At 34.6% G+C, this 18,007-nt stretch overlaps 3 protein-coding genes across 3 annotated transcripts in view; 1 reads left to right on the plus strand and 2 right to left on the minus strand.

Annotated features, from left to right (window-relative positions):
* Positions 1 to 4,162, minus strand: part of LOC121328697 (ataxin-7-like) — a 28,748-nt gene extending 24,586 nt beyond the window's left edge. Inside the window, exon 1 of the mRNA XM_041273658.1 lies at positions 4,003 to 4,162. The gene's annotated coding sequence lies outside the window, so the exon portion shown is untranslated. The remainder of the gene's footprint in view (positions 1 to 4,002) is intronic.
* Positions 4,163 to 4,471: 309 nt separating this feature from the next.
* Positions 4,472 to 10,054, plus strand: thoc7 (THO complex 7). The gene is made up of 9 exons (XM_041274922.1): positions 4,472 to 4,568; positions 5,071 to 5,188; positions 5,586 to 5,713; positions 5,902 to 5,988; positions 6,370 to 6,427; positions 6,806 to 6,872; positions 6,956 to 7,025; positions 7,196 to 7,311; positions 9,706 to 10,054. Exons 1-8 carry the CDS (start codon positions 4,550 to 4,552, stop codon positions 7,261 to 7,263), a joined length of 615 nt encoding a protein of 204 aa, XP_041130856.1. The 5' UTR covers positions 4,472 to 4,549; the 3' UTR covers positions 7,264 to 7,311; positions 9,706 to 10,054.
* Positions 7,674 to 9,763, minus strand: LOC121328324 (putative uncharacterized protein C3orf49). The gene is made up of 4 exons (XM_041272944.1): positions 9,645 to 9,763; positions 9,239 to 9,455; positions 8,481 to 8,656; positions 7,674 to 7,932 (listed from the first exon to the last, which is right to left on the minus strand). Exons 1-4 carry the CDS (start codon positions 9,761 to 9,763, stop codon positions 7,677 to 7,679), a joined length of 768 nt encoding a protein of 255 aa, XP_041128878.1. The 3' UTR covers positions 7,674 to 7,676.
* Positions 10,055 to 18,007: the final 7,953 nt, after the last annotated feature.

Below are 18,007 nucleotides of genomic sequence, written 5' to 3' on the forward strand. Positions count from 1 at the left end.
GATATGCATGCCACAAATACTGGAGGCATAGCATGAAGAATCTTTTTTTACTTATTTTTTTTTTAAATTGCTAACTAATAGATATTTAGCAAACAATTAGGACTGAGCTAATTTTAACCAAGGAAGGGGGTTGTCATCTTTCATAATTATCGTACCGTATGCGCAGTCAAGACTGAAAGACTAACGGACATCAACTGGTGCAACAACGACCTCAGGAACCTCAAGCTGAGAATCACAATAAACTACTGAGTTTCATTTAATAGATAAAGTAATTCACACAAGACAAAGCAAAAGAACAGTTGAATAGTACAAAAAAAAACGATTTAGAGAGCAATGTGTATTGCTTCAGGGTCTCACTGTGCAAAAATGTAAAGTACTGCTAAAAAGCAAGCAACGATATAATAAACCTCTAAAGACCAGGACTCTCCAAAACATTTTCTATTCAGTGTCCAGGACTCTCAACTAAAAAAACTGAAGTTCCCAGAGAAAATTTTGTGTGTCCCAATAAAGTACAAAGTCTTAATGTTATGGTACATAAATATTTTTTCTACATTTTTTTTCAAGTTTTGACAATTTTTTTTTAACAATAAGAAACACACACTAAAAGCCACAAGCAGAAAGCATAGGCAACAGAATCCACAAAAGCTAAATTCCATGATAAACAACAAGGATAACCAACCATTCTACTAAACTAGGCATCCTCCACTGCTCAATATTAAAAGAGACCAATTGCTCCAGAAACTATGAGATTTTTAAATTCATAAATCGTAATACATTTTTTGGTTTTAAAGCCTATATTTTTTTTACTGAGTTCCCCAAACTAACCTGTAATAGTGCAAACTATGCTTGCTATGCTCTCTCCGCCAGAACACTAAGCTCTAGGAAGTCCTGCTTTTGTTACATTTTCCAAAACTGCATGAAGATAATAATAAACTTAACACTACTGGAGCTCATGTTTTGATCGTATACGATTGGCTAAAGTAGGGATATTTAAATGACCGCATTTCTTTGTTTTTCTCTCTATATCTACCTACTGTATTTTGGAGAAAAAAATAAAAAACTACCTGTACCCAACATCAGAACTACCATTAATTCTAACACAGTTGCTTATGCCTGGGAAGCAGTCAGCAAGAAAGCCTGACACGGATTTCAGCAGAACGCGCAACCATACACTGGAGGTCATGTCAAAGAGGAGCAACCCAGTATAGCGTTCAGTCCTTCAGTCCGATCTGATACAACACATCCTCGTGTCCATGTTTACATTCTGAAGTTTGCACCTCACACAATGCTGTTGTATTACCTGCATGATTTAAAATAATAAAATGAAATACCCGGAGACACAGCCCATGTCAGAAGGACTAACGCGTGTCCTGGAGACGCAGTCAACTGCAAACTTGAGAGTCCCTACAAACCGTGAATGCGTAAAGGATAGGGGTGCTTGTGTCCCCGAGAGCCTTGTAACCAGTACATTGTCATTCCAAAAGGAAACAGCAGGAACATTCTGAATTCTGTCACCTGTAGTTGTAATAGGAAAAAAACATTATTCGAATAATACTGTAGGTTTTATACTTGGGAACAGACAAGGGAGATGGCAGTTCCAGTTGAAACATCAAAGCTTCAAAATAAAACGATTTTAACTTTCAAAAATAACAGGGTGCTCTCACTGATAAGCTTAGATACAAGATTTTTATTCTGCTGACAGACTAGAGACATTAAGTGGGCAATAAAGGTCTTAACTGGAGACACATCTAAGTCACACCTCCACTGAAACAGACAGTGTCTCCTTGCCGGACAAGAAAGCGGTTTCGATTTGAAAGGAAACAGCATTCCCCCAGCTTGTGGTGGCGATTCAGACAAAAAAAGGCAAGGAATGACCCCTCGTGGAAGGTAGAACAAATAATAGGTTACAATTAGTGGTCATAAGAATATTCTTCTCTCATCTTGTTTCACTATGAGCCAGACATGAGTTTACACTCATTCCTGACAAACGCAAGACTATCACGAGACAAGACGGAAACCCTTTAAAACTTCAACCAAGAACATACCCTTACATATTTAGTATATAAAGAAAAGCAATTTATTCGGGGGAATGTAACAGAAATCTGGAAAAAGCAATTTAAAAAAGCAAGTTATATCCTTTGAAAGGTTGTTCGTTTTTAACTATTATAATAAACTCTTGTATTTCAAACTCAACAATCATAAAATCATGTTATCAGAGGCAAGACAAAGGGACTAATAAAACAACAAGGGCATTGAACAGTTTTCTTCTAATTACTTTAACACAACAAAGCTAAACTTGTGGATCATGCACATATTGTGGCATTGTTAATTCTTTCTTCCAAAAGATACCCTGAGCCCTCCACGTTAGAAACGAACGTAACCACGCACGTTTCTCGGTGCATAAACTAGGAAAATAAGGTTGCTTAAAATAGTGGTTAGGAAATCTGGAGCGGGGGGGTGGAGCGGGGGGGTGGGGTTAGTGTCTAACACTTGTTTCGGTCATTCAATTTTAGTTTCTCCAATATGGCACATGGAATTGTAGTCAGGGTTGGGGTCAATTTCTTTTTTTTCTATTCCAATTCATTTTTAAAAGGGAATGGGAATTAGAATTGGGAATTGATTTTAAAAAGGAACTGGAAATTGAGATTTAAAAAAGGAATTGACCCTAACCCTGACTGTTGTTTATTTTCAATTTCTAGAAAACTGGCAAATAGATCAGAGAAGGTTTCTTTCATAAAAAAAGAGAGGATCCCTCTTATGTTAAGTTCTCTCTTGGATCTCCTTAACAACTAGTTAAAATCCCTTGTTTTTCTAAGAACAGTTTTAAATCAATATGTAGCCCAACAGCCTATATTTTAATATAACCTAAGAGCCTATATGTTATTCTATTTCATATTCTAGCATGTGGTGGAAGTCTTGCTCTTACTAATATATTATTTAGTGTGTCTCCCCTCGTGTAGACAGTCCTAAGTTCTTCACCTGGGATAAACTGGAATTTTTGTAGTCTTTTTTAATGTTTTTTTTTTTTTTTATATTTGTAGCATAAACTAGGAATCCATGCCTTGCACCCCTCCCCACACATCCCCCCTTTTGATGATATTTGAGGTCTAATCATGTGTGATACTTTTACAGATTCACTCTTATCTTATGCAGTAGTTTCTGTAACTTCTGTATAAACTTTTTTTTTTTTTTAATTTTTCAAGCAATCTTTTCTTTGTTTAACCCTAGACATCAATCACAATACATAAATATGCCTCACAGCTTCTACATCTTTCTTTACATACTTGGCTGTTAATCTTTGATTTTTTTTTTTTTTTTTTAGCTGTTCAGAGTATTTTCCTACCTGGTGTACCAGTAATTTTCTTTGGTCGTCCACTTCTTTCAAGAGTTTCAGTTGAATTTGTTCTGTGAAACTTCTTGATTATTGCTCTGATTGCAGATTTTGGTATTCAAGATTTGTTTGAAACTGTTCTGTAGCCATTTCCTTTGCTGTAGTTTATATTTCCTTTGCAAATATTTGAAATTGTTTAAGTGATTTATTTATTTTATTTTGATAAAAACCGTTTGTTAAAACTACCAAAAATGGTGTAGTTTGGTCTGTCATATTATTTGGTGGTTAATGTTCACTAAATGCTTTTATTTGACATGTCTTCTTGAATTATGTAACATTAGTGAAGGGTGCCACTGCGACTTAAGTAAATACTTACTGTTCAACTAAGTTGCCACTATCCATCTATGTTGCTTAATTCATTGGTGTGGTCTTTCATGGCTATACACAGAATGACAAGTAAACCATTTTTTTTTCCTTTACTATTCGATAAATACATTTTGAGAAGCTACAATATGTTTTTAATATACATCATCAAGTCGCAGACTACTGTATTGTATTTGTTTTTTTTTTTTTTTACTGCAATCGTATTTTTTTTTTTTAAATGACATGTTTCTATCATTGCCTTTTCAGTAACATCAAATACGTAAACAACCATTTCATCCCCCGCTTACCTGAATCCAGATGTTTCAAATTCAAAAAAGAGCTTTTAACGGCGTTTGTATAGTTTAACGAGTTGACAGTGTGTGCGGGATTTGTAAATAAAGAACGAATGCAGTGTTCAGTGACTGTGGAGGTCTTCCCCAGCAGCTTCCATGTCTGTTTACCAGGCTGCATTCTGGGAGGGGAAAACGTCACATTCCCGCACGCATTGCACGTCCATGTGCAAATTCTTCTAACGAGCCTATCACAAAGCAAGCTTTATAGAACTGGGGAGGGGAAGAAATTGATGCCATTGTGGATCTGTCTAAGAGTTAGCATGGTATGCTAATGTACGGAGACGATGGAGCCAACATGGCAAATAAGCGAGATAGTTTCTTAACTTCCTCTATGTTACAGAAAACACCATTTTCATCTATCCAATCAACAGGACTGGTTTTAGAGGCGGGGCACATAACATTACCGAGGAAAGCCTTGTTATTTTTTTGAACTGCTAATAAAGTTTGTTTGAAGAAGCCTTGCCTGTGTTGGTAGTACTGTATTTGAGCAGTGTGTTCAGCAATGGGATCTGTGACCGACGGTAAGTTTGCCATAAAATGGCACGGTGTATGTCTTAAAATTTAGCACGCTAAAGTGATGTTTTATTTGTTTTTTATTCGTTTGTGAAAGTTTAATGATTCTGTTGAGTTTCGTTTGCACGACTGAAAAACTAACCGGGCCTTGCCGGCTGATTGCTTGCTGCACAGTAGAGTTTTGTAGCATTGTTTAGAATGTGTTACGTTGACTTGTAATACATTTGTGGGAAATCTTGGCACATGTGTTTATGTGCATTATTCTTATGTACACGACGGATACTACATTTAACAAGATTGCATGCAAACAGTTAATCTTTTCCCGATTTAGAGAAGTAATTAGGTTGGCTGGGTGTGCAAGTGGGGGGTGTAAATTGTGAATATATTACCGTGTAAGGGGCAGGCAGTGTAGTTTTATTACAGTAGCATCATAAGCCACGAGTTGAGCAAAAGTCTTTATCTAACACTTAAGTTTTTTTTTTTTTTTTTTCCCCTCATACACATTTTTAGATGAGGTTATCCGGAAGCGGCTTCTGATTGACGGTGATGGAGCTGGTGATGATCGGCGCATTAATGTGCTATTGAAGAGCTTCATCAAGTGGTGTAACTCTGGATCCCAGGAAGACGGGTATGTTATGGTAAAGTAAATCGATTGAAGAAAACTAAGATTTAACTAAATTAATTGCATACATACAGGGATGACAATAAGACTCATGTTGCTTAGCAGTTTCACCCATTCCAGGTTTTACTAGAAGCTTGATTATCCACAGTGTATAGGTAGCAAGTTCAGGTGTGTCTTATTAAACTTGTAGTAAAAACCGGAATGGACAAACCGCTATGCAATAGGAGTTTTATTTCCACATATATGAGAAACGTGTAATAATATTGAGTCAAGTTCATATCGGTGTCTTTAATGCATGTCTTATATATTCTTTTTTACTCTTTCACTTTATTCTTTTTTTTTTAAATCTAGGTAATGTTGTTTATTTACAAATTAATCTACATTAGCTTTTTTCTCATTGTAGGTATACACAATACCAGCGTATGTTGGGTACCCTGGGACAATGTGAATTCTCAATGGGGAAAACGTTACTGGTCTATGACATGAACCTAAAGGAAATGGAAAACTATGAAGAAATCTACACAGAAATAGGTAAGACATGCTATTTATGAATATCATCTTGCCCAGTGAAATGTTTTTGCAGTCCCAATTAAATTGTTTTACCACATGGCATGAGACATGCATGTAATGTATAAGGATTAATATTAGTGTATGCTTAGTTTTACCATATTTTCTTTTTATACTGGAACATGAATATTTAATATGAATTGCTATTACAGGGCAGAACTTAACAGCTGCACATGAAAAAATTGCTGAATGCAAAAAAGAAATTTTACAAGCAAAGAGAATACGAAAGAACCGGCAAGGTAAAGAGTTTTCTTCTTAGATGTTCTGTACTGAAAAAAAAGTGTTGTAGAAATGTTTGCTTATTTATCCTTTATTTTGTTTAGTAATATTGTGGTTTGGTCACAGAGGAAATGCTTGCAGGTGTTTAGTCATTGTTGTAAACTAGGCATGATCTTCACATAGATGCAATAATTATTTTGTCTCCATAAATCAGAAGGCAGACTTTTTGTGTGTGCGTTCAAACAAGTGTAGATGTAGTGTAGAAGTGTAAACTGTTCAGCTAATATTTTTTAAACATAACTCCAAATAAGATCCTTATGGTGGATCTGAATGATTCTTCTGAGAACATTTGCAAAACATAAGAATTTCCAAATAGTTGTGTTCGTTTTTGTTCTTTTTAGAATATGATGCGTTAGCAAAGGTTATTCAGCAGCACCCTGACAGGCACGACACATTGAAGTAAGTACATAGCATCAGATGTTTTTTTCCCATTACATAACGTAATCTGTATTTTTAGATTTCTTTGTTACCTCCTGAAACGATCACACGTTAACATTTGTATTGCCAGATTTTCAGCAAGATGATAGAGGTGTTCTGCAAGATTCTACTAAAGTTGTCTTTAGTTTTTAATTTTTTTTTGATAAAGTTTTACTGTCTGTTGCAAGTCTTTGTTTAATATAGGCACACCATATTTATCAGCTAGTCTTGCTTTTTTCTTTGCTCATAAGGTCATTGTACTTTGTTTTTCATGTATTTCATCATGTTTATCATCGATCATCATCTTTAACACTTATCATCTCAAAGTACCCTGTTTGTAAATATCTGTATAACTTGCAGGCAGCTTGAATCGCTTGACAAAGAACTGCAGCATCTGTCCCAGATAAAAGAAAATGTTGAAGACAAGGTATTGCAACTATTCAGACAGAAGTTTTATTTTAACTAGAGATGTTTATATATGTATCTAATGTGTGTGTTATTTTTTTTTAGCTTGAGCTGAGGAAGAAACAATTTCATGTTTTGCTAAGCACCATCCAGGAACTTCAACAAACACTGGAAAGTAAGTATTGGGTTGTGCGTGTGGTTGTTGGTTTTTATTTTTGTTTGTTTTTTTTGCACTTTTCTTAATGTGTATTTTAGATATTAAATTGTCCACTTTTGAAATACTTCATTGAAGTTGTTATGTGTTCATGGTTTTAATCTTTGTACTGGTATTTGCTTCTGATTTAGATGATGAAAAGTTCTCAGACGCTGACGAACAGCAAGAAAACCAAATGGAAACAGAAACTGGACACTGAACAAAGAACAAGGAGTCTGTTTACACATGTTTTGACCCTCAATCTTCAGTGTGTATTATTAGATTGATTTAGAATAGCTCTCTTGTCCTATTAAAACAAAAAAAAAGTATTGCTTATGGTGTTAGTACATATACTTTGAAACTAACTACAATTATGAAAATAAATAGTACAGTAATTTCCTGACATGTTTGAATTGCACAGTTACATTACTGCTTTCTTTTTCTTGATGTGAGAAAGATGATGTTTAATACACAAGTGCTTTCCATGAATACAAACTATTCAGAGATCTTATTCCAAGTTTCTAAAGTGGTAGAAATTACTATTGCAGAACAGTGCCACCTCATAAAATCAGACAGGTCATTATGTTTCGCTTTAGTTGGTTGTGTGTTTTTCTTGTTTTTGAGGGCAGATACTTAACAGCACCACACACAAGGAAAACACAAGTTTTTCCATTTGTATTTCCGAGCACTCTTTTGAGAAATCCTCTGAAACTGCTTGGAGGATTGAAGGATCACATCCCCGAGAAACTTGCACTGTTCCAGCTCTGCATGTCTCTGTGCCAGGAGCTTCACTGATCTATCAGCCACAGTTTCTATGAGATCATCCACCTGAAAAACAAAGACAACAACAACTGTAAATATACATATATGAATACATTTGAAAAAAAAACTTGAGGGGGAGATTTAGAAGGGTTTTTTTGTTTGTTTTTTGTTTTTTTAAATAGTTTCGAGCAAGTTGAATGAACATATGCTGTAGACTCACATTAACCATTTCTAACAAATGTACATGCAAAATAATTTAAGCAAACTGTTCTTCTATTGCAGTCAGAAGCCATGAATGATCTTACCTAAACTCTAAAAGTATCAATATTTATGGCAACAAATATCTAAACCAACTATAATCTCAATTAAATGACCAGTGCACTAGACAGTATAAGTCTGGGCTAATTATTTAGTTTTCTGTACTGCATTCTTATATTCTTTTTGAATTAGCAAAATTAGCAAATCAGAAATTAATAGGTGTAGCTGGAAAATTGTGATATTGGTGATTAAAAAAAAAAAAGGCCCATAGTGTTTCCCTTCAACGATGCAATAATATTTGTTAGCTAAAAGGTAAGAATTCTGTATCAACCATTTACTAAGAAAATAATATGATTTATTGAAAACTAGATCTGACTACTGTTGTGTTTGCTAGTGACTCTTCATTTCTGTTATGTATTTTCTACCTTTTGTAGTCCAATGGGCAAGCTGGTTACAGAGACTCTTCTTGACGTCCGTCTTGATCTCAAAACTAATTTGTTTCCTATCAACTTCTCTGTTTCTGCCTCCTCCACATCATAGCCAACTTGGATAGTTGCTGTAAAAAGTGAAATAGCAACTAATGGTATTATAGACTAAGATTTTTAGCATTTTCAAAAAGATTTAAAACAATTTAGATATAAAATACATTAATTGCATATATAATTGATCATAATGTTTAATACAAGTAATACATAGTTTTTCTGTTTATTTGAACTGCAGGGTAACTAATGTGACCATTTTAAAGTGGGAAATGAAACTTTAGTTATCGATAGATAATGTCACATATATGTCATTTTAAAAGGTACAAAATGTAGCCCTATTATGATTTTTGATCATAATTCACAACAAAATGGGGAATTATTATGACGATTAAAAATGAGCAATATATTTGTGTAAAATCAAACCACTTGGGTGTGGATGGTCTTTAAATGACGTGCATATTTTATTCACTTCTATCTTGTAAAACTGCTTGGGATCCGTTGTCTTTGTCCCTCTGATATCCTTTTTAACAGCGTTATATTTATTCAAATAATCGTTCTCATCCACCATCGACTTCATTTTTGTGAACAGTTTTGGAGATGGTAGCTCCTTAAAGCTCTTTGGAAGGAAACTCTTTTTTTCCAATAATGGCAGCGTGTTTTGTTGTAGTTGGCCCGTTGAATGTATTATCTTTATTTCATCAATTTTTCATGGGATTGATGGTGGTTGTGGTGACTGAGAAACAGCAGTTTTCCTAAAGTTTTCTTCACTTTCCAACCCAGTCCATCTTGCTTGCCCTCCGGGATTGAACTGCATTCAGAGTCACTTTCATTGGACGGTTCATTCTTAGGTTGGAGAACATCTGGCTTCATTAGATCAGTCGATACAGCTCCATGCCATCTATATATATATAAAACATGTTAGAATTCCATTGGTAATTAATTTGGAAAAAAAAGATCCAGTTTAATGAGTGGTAAAAGTGTATTTACCAATACTTATATCCTGTAACATTATTTTAGAAGTGAATTTTGTTGTGCCATTTTGAGTCAAGAAATAAAATTGATGAATATTTTAGTTTAGCAGTCAACAGCTGCTGCATACCTTGCAATTCCTTTTCCTTTGGGCTCCAATGTTTTATTCTTTTTCCCTTTCATCTTTGTAGACTTGGGGTCTCTGCAAGCACAGTACTGAGAAGCAAGCCATGCTTTATTCTGCTGCATGTTTAACTAACCAGGACTGTGAAGATCCATCGACGGCACCTTCAAGATGTTTTAAGGACAAGGAAACGTATTTACCAAAATATATTCTCTTCTGATTGCTTAACATGTAGTTGATAGTATTTAACACAATTCCATATTCATTTGCTTGCACTTGTCAACTGCATCCTTCAAAGCCTTGTTCTGTTAGAAATGACTTGGCTGAAGATGAGAATTCTGTCAAAGCTGTTAGAAATACCAAAGGTCACTGCTATATATTGGAATACCCCCAAGATGGTACAAGCCATTAAACTGAAGTGGACAGTTGGTCATTTGTAGACCGCTACATACTTAATATGCAATGGAGAGATACCATTGTTAATTTTGGGAGTTTTCACTTGAGTATCATTGAGTTTGTCTGACTGTTTCAGCCTTCTGACAATGCTGTCTGCATATGAAAATAATATATCTACAATAAATCTGACTATTGTACATCAGAGGAAATATATTTAGCATGTACAAGTATTTGTATATGGAAATATCAAATTTTGACTCATTTTTGGATTTGGTTGATTTCACATTTAATGTGTGTGTTTCCCTGAAGATGGCAGTACAGACTTCATTTTACATTTTTCAAGTATCTTTGTTTGCCTGAAGGTGTCAGGCTTTCCTATAAATTGTGTGGGTTAATTCTACAGTATTTAAAAAAAAAAAAAAAACGTTTTGCTCTAGTGCAACAGTTTTATCATTGGTACGCTGTATTAACTAATTAAGATGCATCATTATTGTTCAGCTTTGATATGTTATAACCCTAATCTCCAAACAGAACTTCAACAATGGTATCTAAAATACATTAAAAAAAAGCCAAAATGTTCAGTTGGCTGAAGAAGTGTTCAGAAACTGCAGTTATGTGTATTGTAAATGTTCATCACATTGCTTGCTTTATTAGTTGTATATGCAAAGATTAATACAACCAGGACACACAATTTAAATAACTAACAAAAGTCAACACAGTGTATTTATCAGTTTTAGTGACAGGGGTGTCATGTTACATGTAATCCCAAGCATCACTTTTCATTTCCAAAGAAGGCCATTGGCGTGTTTACACTTGATACCTAGGAACCACATAACACACCAACAGCTCTGCAAAACCGTGCTACCGTGGGTAGATCAAAATCAGAAAAACAACAGCCAGATAACTAAATTATTCACTGGTGTATGTGGACGTGCACATCGATTTTTCTATTTCTGCTGCCATCTTCAGGTTAGCCTGTGTTGAATTATGACAGTGTTTTTATTTTATATTTTATATTTTTATATGTTGGCAAACTTTTAACCAGTCAGCATAACAAACACAAAGGTATGTGGTGGCCATGGCTACAGTATAACTAAAAGTACAATAATTCAGATTTTCAAACCAAATGTAGAGATGTTCAAAATGTATCACGTGAAATCGAGAAACGCAGAAAGCAAATAAAGCACAGGACATACTTGTTTTGTTATTTCTTCTTTTATACATTTCGCATTCCCCGTGCCAGTTTAAAGCATTTATTTTAAATAAATGTTTTAGAACATAGAATTTACCTTCAGGTAAATGAGACTGCCTAGCCATTCCCTGTCTTATTAAAGATGGAAAGTCTAATGGAAAATTTTGCATGTCAAAGGGGATTGCAGGTAGATTTTCATAATGTATGTACAGCATCCCATAAACCACAGTACTAAATACCAGTATCGTATTTGTTCTGTGAAATCTAGATGTTCATTTTATGTGCACTGACCATGAATGCGAACCCGCTCATCAAAAACAAATCGATGGGGATTCCTTTGAGGGTACATTGGGGGCTTTCATATCTGCCAATGGCCCTGCTGGTGCAAGTCCAATTCTCATCAATGCAAATCCAGCTTGCCATCCCTTCATCATATTCACAGGAGTTCCAAACTTAAAAAAACCCTCAAGTTCAGCAGAAACTCACTATTCCTGAATGTACTCCATGTAAAAGTAAAGAAATTCGTATCACTCACTTCCAGCTAGGCTTTATAAGAACAAGAAACAACATTGCCTGCCTTACATTTTCAGGACTCTTCTCAAAACTCTTCTCCTACACCCCTAGCCTCCTATAAAACTTTCGGATTGCATTGGAGAATTGTGTGCAAATGTATCTCTTTTTCTATTTCTAACAGTGAGATTGTGAGGACCCTGTTTGTGTGTGCACTGCTTTTATGCAATACTGAATTCAAAGTCTACATGTTTACAACAGCAACTACATCTAATCCCTGGTAAAAATTAAAAAAAAGAAAGTGATCTCCATGTATGTGTCTGGAAGCTTTACAATCACTGTGAAGGTAGAAGACCACATACATCTTGCATTATAGCAGACATTTCAAGGTGTACATTACAAACAATAATGATCACAGCCCCATTTTAACCTGCATGTACATCCATGGAAAAAAATCAAAGCTGCTCATATATATTTCTAATAAAGATTGTAAACAGTCCAGAATAAACTGTACAGGCAAGAGGCAAATCATAATTTCAAGGATAGTTGGCATTGTACACCAGGTGGTGCTGTGGAACATGAAATCTACTTTCTTTGGCCTCAAAGGATAGTATCTGATCTGATTCTGGTGCTTATGATGGTCTCATTAGAGACTGAAGTCCACCTTTTTAAAGCAGTGCACCTAACAAAATATGTAGGTCATGGTTGGGGAAAAAAAAAAAAAAAATCCAAAAGGACTTGTTATACTTTTTAATCAGTTTTATCAAGCAACATCAGATCACAAAAACACCAGTATTTGAATTTTTAAACAAGTGCTGTACTAATGTGGTTCTCTAGTTAATGTGCAGTGATAAGTATCCATTTGTAATGCATTTAAAAAAAAAAAAAGTCCTTAGTGTGGTTATAAGGCTGTAGAATAATAAATTGGGTTTTTATTATCTGATGCTTGTTTTTAATAGGTACTGCATGCTTTTTAAGGCAACAAAAGTTTAATGCCAAAGTATTTGCTTTTGTTATATCAGTGCAGAGAACATGCCAGCAGACAATTGTTGCATAGCAAACAGTGGACCTACAGGCCCTGGGCAGTTATTTGAACCAGTATCATGTGGCCTAGCAATATAGAGGGGCATTCATGCAAACTTAGTCGAATAGGGTTACACTTGTATGAATCATTTTAGCATTAGTTTTCATAAGCCCAGTATAATTAACAATTGTATGTCATAAATGTACACCTGACAGTGGCGTAATACTATAGATTAAATCATGAAATATTAAATTTAAGCCTTTTTGTATATTTTGCTACACTCCTGAAATTAACACCTCCTTCACTTGCATAATAGTATTGCAACGGGTTAAGGGAAACTTTTCTACCTAATGTAAAAGTTGCATGTTAGCTTGACCATAGCAATACCATATCTAACTCAGACACGGAAACCTGTGTCCTAACAGGAATGTTTTTTTTTTTTTTTTCCTCTCCTGAAATACAGTACAGTGTAATGCATGTGAGGATATTGCAAGCAGACCTGGGAAAACTAGAAAATAAATTACAACAACATGGCACAAAAAAAAAAACTGAAATGCCAGCTAAATATTTTGTTACATCCTCATTGTTAAAAAAACAAAAAACAAACAGGCATTTTAAAATTGCTTGTATAAAGCTACATTTGCTGAAAGCATTTAACATCACTAATACAGAATTGCACCCTGAAAAATTTCATATAGTTTATAGAGTTTCACACTATAATAACACTTAAAGAAAAAACCCAGTGTGCAGCTAATTAACCATGGCAGTGGGTACTTAGGAAATAGACAACTGAAAGCTGCATGATGAAAAAATATATTGCTTTACTTGATGAAATCGAAAATGAACCCGACTCACTAAAGCTTGTCACAGTTTGAAACATTTGTCAACACTAAGAGTTAAATAAAAAGTAGTTTACTTAGTTTAGACCAATTCAATAGAGTGGGTAGATCAGTGAGTTATGTTGGCAGACAATAAGCCATCATATGTCTTTTTATATACAGTAATATAAAGGTAGTTTTAGATAAGCTAAATCCACCAATGAATAAAAGGACACCATATATGTGTTGCATATTTCAAATAAATAACATGCTCTAGTTGGTTGATATGTGTTGTCTTATAGCACACTACAAGATTGGGAAAGTAACAGACTTGTAGAATAACCAATAGGAACGCAGTTTATTTAGCAGTCCTGGATCAATCCCATCACCGAAATGATAGAATTGATAACAAGTCTGGTTGTGGAGGCTTGAATAAATAAAAAAATGTTGCTGATGTGAGCACTAAACAAAACCATTTCTGCAACAGTCTTAAGCACATAACAGGCCAATGCATTTTGAATACACATAGATTGTAAAATTGTCAATTGACAGATTGTCATTGTTTATTTACTGTACTAGGAATTTACCAGTGCAAAGATACTTCCAAAAACCGAGCTGTAGCGAGACAACAAGAACCATTTAAATCGAACAATTCTTGTCAGTTACTTCCACAATTTCTGTTGGCCTTTTTCCAAGTTTAATGGAAGGTGCTTTTAAGACCACAAGTGGCACATAGGGTTATAAGGTTGTCAAACAGTCAATCCCACTTAGCAACTAAAAATCTTTTTAAGAGTCCACTTTTGCAGGCATTAAGTACATACTGTAGAAATGTTGTGTCATTTTGCTAAAACTAAAATTTCAATAAAGAGCCTCTCAGGGAAGAGACATCCCCCATTAGGCAGATCTTTAAATATAAAAAAGAAGAAAAAAGGTATACAGAACTGTTTCCTAAGCAGTCACTGAATACCTGCTATGCATTTAAAAAAACCTTTAAGTTCATATCATTTTTATTTTCACTGCTTAATGATCAAATCAAATAAAACCCCTAATAATATCTTGTTCTGTGCATTTGTCCCTGAGCATGATTGCAACTACACCAGAAAATGATGAAAAACCTGCGTGCATTCCAAACACATACAAATCCTTTATTTTCAACAATCATAGTTGGCACAAACATCAGTGCATTTAGACTAAGCTATAAGGACCTAGACTGCAGATAATGCATTTAGCTTTGAAATTGGATCAGGTAGGTGTTTAGCTGCTCATACTTTGTGTTTAGCTGCTCAGGCATTTTTGAACAAGGGTTTTTTTTTTTCTAATAGAGCTCCTACTAATAATTGATTTCTTCTAATGTTTGAATGATACCCATGCAAAAAGATTAATTCCTCTTATTCTTACTGTGAAAGGGTAACATCGCAGCAAGTCTGTTTGTCACCAGGGTGTAGATTCAAAGTCAGGAAGCTGCTATTAAAGCCAAAGCACAGATTTATTTATTTACCAAGTAAACAGTTCAATCTAAACACAAGCGCTAAACAAATTAATCATGGCCTTCCCTAAAGGTTTCCATAGATTCTACAAACTACTCCAATAAACAAAGGATTTGGCCTTCCTTTTATGCCATGTGGCTGGGACTTGATTAATGATCAAGACCCAGCCACATTCCACATGTGTATTTGGCAGGGATGGAATTAACCGTACCCCTGCCAAACTTAAATTCAAAATAATAAATCTTTATTCAAACAGAAACCAGACGGCCCTTTATTTACACTGGCACACTTCATAACAAACCATGTATGGCATTAATATGCCCATTTGGTGGCCATATAGGTTCACCTACAGTCTCTCATCTTCACTGTTAGTCTAGTGAAGGAAGAAGTAAAAAGACCTCAAAGTAAAAAGAAATGTACATTTTTGCACAGTAAATTGCCCTAATACTGACAACCACATGCTACTTTAATCACGAGTCTCAAATATAAAATATTCTGACTGAAAATCACATTCAACAATCAAAACCCATTAAAAGGGTCTTCATAACCCAACGACATCGCCCCAAAACAACCATCAATAATGTGCCAAAATGAGGTATTTATCCAGCACCCCTTCCCAAGCTGTGCTAAAGTACATGATATTGAAATGCTGTTCTTTTAATTGCCAAAAATTATTACTTCCTGACTTTTCATAAACACGTTTTTTGATGATCGGATTGCAATTATTGCACATTGTCTTCTTGTCCTCAGTGAGGAATTGAATGATTATCCTGCCTGCCCATTTGTAGCGCACAGCAATTTCAAGTAATTTGTTCACCCTAAATTGAACCTGCTTGGGCGAATGGTTAAGGAATTGAAATAATAGACCTTACCACTGGACCTCACTAAAAACTACACTTTCAGTGCACAATTATCCTAGTTAAACTTGATTGCAATCAGCAATTAGTGCGTTACTGACTGAGTAAATCATGGCCCCTTTATTCCCAAGCCACAGTTCAGAGTGAATATATTTCCTATTTTAAATACAAAGATCGAGAAGGTGATGTTGGTGACAGTAAGAAACATTTGTACTATGTATTAAGTACTAGTTATAAGGTATTCAACAGTATAAAACCAGCTGTTAAAATCTGTTTTTAAAGAGTAAGATTTTTTTTAAAACATGTTTGTTTTTAATTTCCTGTATGCGGAACTCATTACTAGATATTCCTACACTGTTCCAGAGCCCTAGAAAAAGATAGTATGGGATTATGTTCTTGGACCCAATATGTGCATATGCATCTACAGTACACATTATCTGTGTGTTGAAGGACAAAATTCGTTTTGACTGGCATAACAAGACCATTTATACTTGCAAATAAAGATAGCAGAAGCTCATTGCATTCTTTACACTGCCCCCCACAGACTTGTTATAAATCAGAATGCTCTAAAAATCATTTGTTCACCAGAATGAATAGAAATGTATCTATAATGCATACATACATGGTCATGATTTGTTTTATTTAGGTACAGGAAAGAGGTGACATTTAATTTGAAATCAGGAGCAAGACGGTGAAAAGCAGGTGCCAAAGGTATCAAAAGCACAAGAGTACATTTTAAGGATATCGATCCCCTACAAAGAAACCTCCGTCGGAAAAACCTTCTCCATTATCATCCATCTTAAAGAATTCAAGCAACCAGATATGTAGACAGGCTTACTGTGTTTACACTTGTAAAGTAGCTACAGGAGCCAAAACTGTTGACTATTTCTGATAAAATTGTTGACTAGTTCAACGATATTGATTGCTTTTCAAAGAATTTCAGAGGATGAGTATAACAAATGGGTAAGTATACCAAATTGTGGAAGAGGCTCAGATTTTAATACAATGCAGGCCTTAGTGTTTACGTGATATGTTTCTTAGTTACAAATTACAGGCCTAATAACCTAAGGGTTACTTTCACAGCAATCTCAAAGATTTGCTATTGACAAAAAGAGCCAAGTTAAAACTAGACCCCGTTCTTCGAGCAGACAAACGTTTCATCTTGGGCTTTCTTCAGTGTACTAGTCCAAACATTTGTCTGCCTGACCTAGTTTTCTACACAGTAGTTTTACCTCAGTGTTTTGAAGTTATGGATGTTCTCCTTTTAAAGAAAAAGCAAGCAAAAAAAAAAAAAGACTTTGGTAAATATTTGAATCTCATCTCATGTTTAATGTATTTTGCTGTTAATTTTCAAATTAAAATAAAAAAGTGGTTGCTAGGGAAGGTTTTTAGGAATCTGGATGATTGGAAGTCTTATAATACTGTGTTTACATGTTAATAGAACAATTTTATAATTACGTTTGAACTAAATAGTTAATGGCAGCAACATATCAATTAAGGCAGAGTCATTTAAATATTGAAACAGTAATTGCACAAAAAAAAACCCACAAGCAGTTCATTTTGTGACATCCTTTATTAAGCTGCAGATTGACTAATAGGCTCCTCATTGTCTGCAAATGGATTATGCACATTATGTTTTTTAATGGACATATTCTAAATACAATATGTGTTGTTTTTATGCAATTTCCTCAAGTGCATTGAACATTTGTTGTTATCTTTATTTACTGTATAAACATTACAATGATATTACTTTGTTACTTCTGGGAAGAGTGCCACAAACACCCATACCATTATTTTTTGCATATTGTTAAAGGTTGCCTCAAGAATGTGAGGTGAAAACTCAATGTGAGAGTGGAAAATGTTAAATGTTTTCACAGATCATTTTTTGCTTTTTTCATTCCATTGTAAATTCACCTGGCAGCATTAGGTTGTGACGATATAAGAGACAAGGACACAGTACAGTCTGTTGTTCAACAAAGTTTACAAACATTAATATTAACAAAACTATATATATATATTATATATATATCTATAATATATATATATATATAATATATATATATAGTTCGTTAACTGTAATTAACT

This window comes from Polyodon spathula, chromosome 16 (assembly GCF_017654505.1).
Source record: "Polyodon spathula isolate WHYD16114869_AA chromosome 16, ASM1765450v1, whole genome shotgun sequence".
In the NCBI taxonomy this organism is placed as follows: Eukaryota; Metazoa; Chordata; class Actinopteri; order Acipenseriformes; family Polyodontidae; genus Polyodon; species Polyodon spathula.

What these genes read in the sequence shown, in the direction of transcription:
- LOC121328324 (XM_041272944.1), bottom strand. Translation starts at nt 9,763, where the DNA reads ATGCAGCAGAATAAAGCATGGCTTGCTTCTCAGTACTGTGCTTGCAGA. An exon ending in CCCATGAAAAATTGATGAAA is followed by an intron (nt 8,657 to 9,238) that starts TAAAGATAATAC and finishes TAAAAATCTTAG; the next exon opens with TCTATAATACCATTAGTTGC. An exon ending in GGACTACAAAAGGTAGAAAA is followed by an intron (nt 7,933 to 8,480) that starts TACATAACAGAA and finishes CTCCCCCTCAAG; the next exon opens with TTTTTTTTTCAAATGTATTC.
- thoc7 (XM_041274922.1), top strand. An exon ending in AGAAATCTACACAGAAATAG is followed by an intron (nt 5,714 to 5,901) that starts GTAAGACATGCT and finishes TTGCTATTACAG; the next exon opens with GGCAGAACTTAACAGCTGCA. An exon ending in GACAGGCACGACACATTGAA is followed by an intron (nt 6,428 to 6,805) that starts GTAAGTACATAG and finishes TATAACTTGCAG; the next exon opens with GCAGCTTGAATCGCTTGACA.